General features: G+C 33.3%; 2 protein-coding genes across 2 annotated transcripts; one reads left to right on the top strand and one right to left on the bottom strand.

The window, feature by feature from the left end:
- Positions 1 to 3470: 3470 nt before the first annotated feature.
- Positions 3471 to 4325, bottom strand: Tsp_09378 (excinuclease ABC, C subunit). Its single transcript, XM_003375753.1, has 4 exons — positions 4272 to 4325; positions 4032 to 4205; positions 3867 to 3946; positions 3471 to 3576 (listed from the first exon to the last, which is right to left on the bottom strand). Exons 1-4 carry the CDS (start codon positions 4323 to 4325, stop codon positions 3471 to 3473), a joined length of 414 nt encoding a protein of 137 aa, XP_003375801.1.
- Positions 4326 to 7195: 2870 nt separating this feature from the next.
- Positions 7196 to 8659, top strand: Tsp_09377 (excinuclease ABC, C subunit). The gene is made up of 6 exons (XM_003375752.1): positions 7196 to 7348; positions 7423 to 7605; positions 7662 to 7842; positions 8029 to 8201; positions 8482 to 8562; positions 8633 to 8659. Exons 1-6 carry the CDS (start codon positions 7196 to 7198, stop codon positions 8657 to 8659), a joined length of 798 nt encoding a protein of 265 aa, XP_003375800.1.
- The last annotated feature ends 203 nt before the right edge of the window (positions 8660 to 8862 follow it).

The following is an 8862-nucleotide window of genomic DNA, read 5'->3' as shown; positions in this document are numbered from 1 at the left end:
AGTTTGAATCAATGAGCAATTAGATAAGGAAAACTAATAAGACGACGAATTGATGGTCCAATGAAATAGCGAGTTCAACGACCAGTAAAATTAGACCGTGAAAATTTGTCCCGCAATCCACCATCCCGCTTTTTTATGTCCATATAAGGTATTTTAATGGTAATGCACCCATATTTGGTAAAGATTTGATAAACAACAATCATCCAATCCTAGATCACAGCTGAATAGCTAATAAAATGTTATGGTTCAGTTATTCACCCAATCACTTATCAGAATTGTTGAACAATCTTTAGTTTGAACTTGAAGATCTTTAATAGTGGACTGTATATGTTAATTATAAAATATCAGTGACAACGGGTGTGACTAAGAATCGGTTTATTCAGAATAAACAGTGAGTAATAACAATGATATAGCGAGAGAAAACGGTTCAGGCGGTATTCGATACGGCGCGTTCCGTGTTATTGTCCCTCCTCCCTCCGCACTTGTATTTATATCTTTTTCTTTACCTCACTCTGCGTCTGGCGACCCAGATTATCGAAGAGTAATTAGAAGATCGGCTTGGTTGCGCAATCCCTCAGACTGTGCAGCTTAGCTGGGGTCTGAACAGGCGTGCTGTCAGCTACAATTCACTTTGACGCTTTTTCAGCAACTGGCCACCGGAGTTGTGGCAGATATATGACAGGACGCTAACCTTTTCACCGCTTAATTGCTATTCCATTGTTTTCCATTGAGAAAAACAAGGGATGCAACTGGCGTTGCGCAATCGTTGTTTTCGTACCAGGAGCAATGCTTTGTTGCCACGGGGATTTTTAGATAGTGATCAGCAGGTATTGAGAAAAGATTTCTCAACAAGAATAATTAGCTAATAAAATAGCAGAAGGTATTAGCCAATTACCGAACAATGCCCCTACAACCAATCAGCGACCCGCCAATCACAAAAATGGGTCGAATTATTGCGGATGAGTTCAGACCAAACCGTTAAGAACAGTGAAAACAACGTGTAACTTAATTATCCCGTATTCTTACTGTAGGAATATGGTATGCTAAAAATAGAAACAAGAACTTGTTATTGACCGATTGATTGACGAAATTAGGACGATAATAAAGATTTGATTCCACCAATTATTGTTGATTGAGTGCAATTGTTACTGTCGATACAGTTACCGTGTATGGAAACGAAGGTATAATTGTATGTTCGAACTTACTGTTTGCTTTACTGTTTGCGTAAGGAACTACGTAAACAAAGACGATTGTGTACTTCTTGCTTGACCCAAGGAGTCCACGTGAAGACGGATCTTGTTTGAGTCCTGTATACAGTGTGGATACTGTGTGGGAAAACAGGAACCACAAGAATCTGATAAGATTGATTAGATCGGTATCAGTTGAAAGGAAAAGGCTGATATTCAACACAGATATTGAATTAGTGTGGATTGGCACTACTCGATTTGCCACTTAGAGCGGTGAACGATTTTGAACGCGTTGAGTCTCAAAATTGCTGCTCTGATACTTGACGATCAGAAGAACCTGACGACAGATTATTTGAACCGACTAAATTCCGTTTTACAGGTATTTCGTTCGCTGTTGTGTGAAGAGCATTAGCTTGCTTAAACGAGACCAGCGACACCTCTTTTAAATCGCCCGCCATATCGAATATTGCGGATCGAACTTGAAGATCAGATTGTAAAATAATTTACACGCCAGTAGCCCCCTTTGTTTTTCTCGATGGGGAACAATGGAATCGCAATTAAGCGGTCAAAAAGTCACGTTTATGCTGTATACCTGTCACAACTTCGGTGGTCAGCAGCTGACAACGTGTCAAAATGAAATGTTTTACAGCGCGGCTGTTCTGATCACCAGAGCCGCATATACCACACTTCATACGCAGCATCACACATCGTCAAAAATAAGCATTAATCTCATTAATTTTTATTGTGAATCATTCAGGAATGTTTTACTGTGAAACCTAGCTTTGCTTGATGCAACCATGAAGCAAAAATTTGCTTTGCCTGTACAGAATACATGACACTACTTTTTTTAGAGGGGGGGGGCATTAACTGCAGAACTTTTATTAAGGGGGGGGGCGTGTGATCACAGGTGTTGAGAACCACTGCTCTAATCTTACCTGTTATTCGCTCTCATATATTTGGTCAGTTATGACTAGTTACTCTGTGCAAATAATGAGCAACACAAAATTAGCATAGAATTCAGAGTTGATCCGTATGCTCTGTTTCAACAGGAACTGGGTTTGCCTTCACTGATTAAATGAAGGTAAGGATCATCTGAGTTCAGGACTATGAAATTCATATTTGATATTCATCAACTGAATATGAACAAAAGAGCAATCTGGATCATTTAATTTATCAGTAGAAGAGCTATTGTCATGTATCATGACAACCTATCAGCGATAGATGTTTGAATTTCTTATTTTGGTGGTGTCTAGAAATTAACCTATTCATCAGTCAAATCATTAATTTAAATAAAACGTGCACGAATAAACAAAACAAACAAGCAATTTCATGAATTTAAAAAAGAGAACAAAAAATCTGCATTAAATAAAATCTTCAATTAGCAGTATCAGTAAGCAAATGTTAGAATAGCATTATCAGCTCTAAATAGACAAGCCTGAATTTTGAATGGAATTTATTTTGAATAATTTTTTTAGAAAACAAACACATTAAATTAAAATTATTATTAAAAAGAAATTTAGTTTAGCTATCAAAAAATATGAAGTTCATGTCAACGTTGATGATAATAGTTTCCTTTTTTGACAACGTATTTGTCCATAGATTACTCTCTCTGATAAGCAAAAAAAATTATCATAAATTCAGGTTAAGAAAATGTGTCAATAATTACTGCTGTCAATAAGCAAGATAAATCTTTCCTAGCAATAATTTATTTGAAAAACAGAAACAGTCGATATTTATCAAAAATTATTTTATTATTTATTTAATAAGTTTAATTTGTATAAAGAAACAAATTCTTCAATTTTTATTAGTCTCAAATTTAAAATACTAACAAATAAAGCAAAAATAAAAAAAAATGCTTAAGGTTATCACCTATCTGTACCTTAAATATATGGCTGTTGAAACTGCACAGTTGACGTCAAATGCAAATAAAATGCACTTATAAATATCAAGTAATAAATATAAAACAAATCAAAAACCGAAAAGTTCTTCAACATGAAACACAGCTTCATTGTTGTTTTCCTAGGTATGAATTCACTCGATCAATTATTTTGAATATTTTAAATAATTATTATTCTATCTTACAGAATGCATTGCAGTAGCCATTGCTGAAAGTAAAATATCCAGCATTGATCAATGCTTCGTTTGCGATGCGGTAAAAAACATTGTTCAAACTTGTCAAAAAAATCAAGAACCTAAAGTTAGCATATTAATCAAATTTTGAAATTATCATTAATATAATTGTGTGTCATTATGATTGAATTAGATGATAATCGAAGAAAAAATTCAATCTTTCTGCCAGCAATCAAAGCCAGGATCTAAGGCATGCATAAGCAATGCACACAAATACCTTCCGTTCGTTCTGGATGCAATCATCAAAGACGGTTCAGATCTAAAAACATGCAACATCATCACCAACAAGACCTGCGATAATATTTCTGTTCAGATTCAATAACAATATTTTTAATCAAACTAATTTTAATGAAGCAAAATTTTTCATATAGAAAATGGGAGAATCTGAAAATGGCGCATTGGCTTGCCTAACCTGCTTTATGGGTACAAATCTGTTTAGCAGATACTTGCTAATGCATGAACAGGAAATCAAAGAATTAATGATGCCGATATGCAATGCTTCTATTTTGGGGAAGAATGAAAAAGAAATCTGTTTTGACTTATTCGAACAGTATTTCGACTATACATTCAGTGCAATAGTGACCACATTGTCTACAAAAGTGTTCTGTGGAGCTATCATAGGGTGTCCTCTGTTAAGTAAGTAATTAGAATAATAATTATTATAATGCATAAATAATAAATAATTTTAGAGAAACATGAAAGACAAGAAATTACCTCAGTATTAGAAGATGTTGAGTGCAGTGCGTGCATGATATCATTTAAATATCTGAAACAATTTCTAGACAACGCGCATGCAGAAAAATATTTAATCAAAGCATTGGGCACTATCTGTACATCGATAAACATCATACAAGTGTCAAATGATGTAAGGCTTTGATTCTTGTTTAACTGAATATTTAAAAATTTGATACATTTAGTGTAACAGCTTAGTCAACAAATTCGCCAATGAGTTACAGTATATGTTAGTAAAGTACATGGCTCCAAAAAATATTTGCCCAGTAAGCTCATTTCTATAATTTCACCATGCATATTTACAAGAACTTTGTTTCAGAAAATCAACCTCTGCTCCATAAGTGATTTCGATTGATTTCAAAAGAACTCGCAGAAAAAATAATAATATGCCAAATCATCTCTTTGATGTAGAGTGATGTTCACTAATTTTCTCACTGTGAATTACACAATTAATAAAGAACAAGTTTAAAAAAGGAAAATAAAATTTGAAATCAAATTTCATATTTAATAATATTTAAAAAACTTCTTTTTATCAATAAAATCAAGCAGAGCTCACAAATAAAATTCGCATTAAATTTCCTTTAAATACTGTTATGTATGTATGTATATGTTAATTTTGAAATTATTTTTATATTATGTGTATTGAGAAAATAAAATAAAATCTGACATATCATCATTTAAGATATTTATATATTGGAAAAAATAATCATAACAATACTTAGAATTGTATTTAAACCTCATCCGGGCTGCAAATTTTGCATCTTAATCCGCGCAACTGTCTATATACATATAGACACTAGAAGCTTCATCATGTTTAATCCCTGTACCTGATGTTAGAATGATTATTTTTTCGAGAACTAATGATAATTCCACAAATAGATTATTTATTTTATTCAATGCAAGCGCTACACGATATTTTAGTGATTTTATGGCTGCTACGTATATCTTTTTTACATGAATAGCAGCGGTTTTACGTTGATTTTCGACGCTCTTGCTCTCAGCATTGTGATGGATTTTATCGTGTTATAACTGATACGTGTAACATTTATGATTTGGGAGCAGTCTGTAACGGATGAAGGCATGCTTAGTTTGTGCATAGATTTTTGATTTTGATACCTTATTTCGATGTGTTGTTTGACCAGCTGTGCTGAAATTTCTCTCATAAAACGCCTCTTTGTCTTTTGATAACTTTGCTGATATCTCTTCAGTAAAAATGTGTTGTTGATGCACACATCAACGATGAAGTACAACATCGGCATGCTCTATCTGTTGGTCTTTTTTTATAACAAAAATCTTCTACTCTTGCATCTATTCTATCCACGCCTCCTTTGCAAAGCTTATAATTATTTATGATGTTTGGTCTTTTGTCACACCTCACTGGTTGTCTATTTTGAACTTTGCGTGGCATGAAATCAACAGAAGAAGATTGCTGTTTTTCCTTGGTACGTAATTTATCATCGTTATTTTTTTGTTGCGATCATAAACAGCTAATGTGGAGTAAAGATCACGTCGTGCTGCTTCACGCAAACATGCTAGAACATCACGGCAATGTGCAAACACTGCACCAATAGCTGTAAGACCATGCTCAAGAAGATGTTGCACAGTGGAATAGATGTAAAATAACGGTCCATAAAAACGTTTCTGTTAGAGTTCACAAATGTCTGTGCCAATTGCCCAACAATGATGCTTGCTAAATCGATTTGGCGTTTTTAACCACTTCTGCCACCATATAACAAATTTTTCAGAGCATAACTATTTTCTGCGTCACACATCCAGTTCATCTTCACACTATTCTTTTCCGGTCAAATAGTTAAATGGTCAATACGTATGGTAAAATGTAAAGGTGGCAATCACAATTTCACCACAACTGATTATCTTTAGCAATATATAGCTGCATAATGGGCTTTTTAAAGCTGCCATAAACAACTGACTGTTATTCTTACATGTTCAGCTAATAACAATGACTCTTAAACAAACGTCTAGAAGGCCTAAGAGCACTGACAGACACTCATGAAGCATACTGTTTTTATCTTTGAGGTTGGCGCCCTGTTTGACTAATGTGCTCTATAAAATCCACAGGGACTTTATCCCAGATTCCATGAAGCGCACAAACATGGATCACATTCAAAAATAATCAATGTGGTAACCTCAGAGCATTTTAACTACTACAAACATGTGGATTATTTCAGCACAATCATAAAAAAAGAGAAAGTGTTATGTGTCTACATATGTAGACATGTGCCCGAATATGAATAGTAAGCATGAAACAATCGTTTAAAACGTCACAGATCAAAAAAATTTGCTGTGCAGATAGAGCATAAAAATTTAACGAAAGTTTTGGAATGAATAAGGCTAATTATATATATATATATATTTGCAAAAAATTTTAATGTCTTCATTATTTTTTCGTAAATGTTTAAAAATAATAAAGTATAACAACACAAAACCATTATCATATGTCTATCACTTGATTGATTTGTAGCGTATGTCAAATGCTTTTAATCTCTGTGCTCAGTCATAAGTTGTATACATCTATAATGCTTCCCCTTTCGGTGCTAATGTCCATTTCCTTTCGTCCTTTCGGTGCTTTCTGCAGCAAATACATTACATTGCACTATAATTCAGCCGACAGCGTTAAATTTGAATCTTGAAATTAATTGTAAAACAGATAATTGTCATTTTACAGTAAAGTAATTCTTTAAAATGTTAAATGGACAGTACGTGGCTGGTTAATTGGAATATACATACATGTGTGAAGATACAACTTTTAAATTCCTTATAAATGAATGTTCTGCAATTTACTATGGGTTTAAGCTAATAAATCAATTAGAGTTATATCTACTTTGAAAACAAATTAAAGGTAACTTGCTCACAAAGTTAAATCAACATCAAACAAAAAATCCATACTGATAAACTGATAGAATCACGTGTTTAAAGAAAATGGCAGACTGCAAATAAAACTGTTTGCGCATTTCTGCAAACTTTAGATAAAATAACAACTTACTTAATAAATGGACGCAAATCACCAGTGCAGCATATCAATTTGAACTACAAAATGCAGTCTTGCACCATTTTGATGATCGGTGAGTGCAGTTGCAATGCAAAGGCAACGAACTCAACAAATTTTCAATTTTTGATTTGATTTCATGACTGAGAGCAAATTCATTTCAGCTAGCATAATCGCAACAGCCTCGAGTTCAAGATTCAAACCATCCACGGCCAGCATGGACGATCGATGCTTTTTCTGTGAAGCTAGCAAAGCAGCAGTCAACTCTTTGAATGAAAATCGCTTTAGCACAGTACATACCATTTTTTGTCATACAAAAAACAAAAAAAGCAAAAATAGAAATAAAAAGCTGGTGTTTAATTTAAGCAAGAGATTCGAGAAAGCATGGAAAATTTTTGCAGAGCAATGTCACCGCTGAGCTATTCTTGCATGAGCCACAGTTCGAAATATTTGCCATTTCTCATTGATGCAGTGAACAATGGCGAAAATGAAGATCCAGATATGTGCAGCAATATCATCGGCACTGAATGTAGCAATACTTTCCAAGTAGTATTTTTGTTTTCATTCAGTTTCTCATTTTTCATCAGAATTATATTTTCAATTAGGAACCAACAAAAAATGGAATTGAATGCATTGTCTGTAAATTGTGGGTCAATACAATACTTTCACGAGCAATTCAAATGGAAGAAACAGTGAAAGAATATGGTATGATCGCGTGCAACAGTACTTTGTTATCACAAGAAAAATCTGAAGCATGTGAAGATTTCATTAAAAATTATTTCCACAGTTTGTATGAGAGTTTCATCAAAATGATTGATGGTCAATTCATCTGCTATGAAGCAACGCTGTGCTCTAAGAAAAGTAATGTTTTATTTAAATCTTATTTGTATTTATGTATGTATTTGAAAGTAATGTATTTAAACAAACATACAAACAAACAATGAACAGTAAAAATTTATTTATTCCTTTAAGATTATCATTCATCTTCTTTTCCAACTCCGCTGAACAATAATTCAGAATGCACACTGTGTCAAACTGTACTCAACTATATGGAGAAAGTTTTAACGGAAAATCAATTCGAAATGCTATATTTAAAAATTTGGGAAAAGCTATGCTCTGGGCTTCCAAAGGAGGTTCAAACTAAAGTAGGTGATTGAAACGTGCATGCTTTATTTTTTACTTAACGAAACAGAAAAAATTGCATTCAGCAAACAATTCATATTTACTTAAAACAAAAATTTTCACTGCAATCATTATCTTATTTATTTATTTACCACGCTGGTATTATTATAATTATTAATTCAAAAAAACTTTCAAAAATGGAATAAATTTTCGCTCATGTTCGAATGCAATTAAAGTACATATGAAACACTCCTATATGAAAATGAATGATGCTTTCTTTAATGTAAACAATAATCATTTTAGTGTTCCTCATTTGTGAAAGAATTCGTTGAGCCTCGTCTGCACGAGATGCTGCAATTTTTAACAGCGGAACAATTCTGTCCGGTAAAAAAGCGGATTTCTTATAAAAATCCTTTTCTTTTGAACCTTTTTCTTTAAATTTTTTAATTTTTAGTTTCTACGTGTCTGCAAAAGAAGCTAAACTGCAGAGACAAGCGCAAATTTTCAAACATCTCTCTATCCCAAGCAATGCTCTACATCTATACATGTTTATTTTTTTATTTATTTAAATTAAACAAAATTGTGCAAACTTTCACTAAAAGCTCTCTCCAAATGAGCACACGTGTGTGCGCACGTGAGCCGATTGATCACAAATAAACAATACACAATTAATAAGCATTCGAC

Source organism: Trichinella spiralis (assembly GCF_000181795.1).
Source record: "Trichinella spiralis strain ISS 195 chromosome Unknown Scfld5, whole genome shotgun sequence".
Classification (NCBI taxonomy): domain Eukaryota; kingdom Metazoa; phylum Nematoda; class Enoplea; order Trichinellida; family Trichinellidae; genus Trichinella; species Trichinella spiralis.
This window is presented reverse-complemented; position numbering and strand designations above follow the sequence as displayed.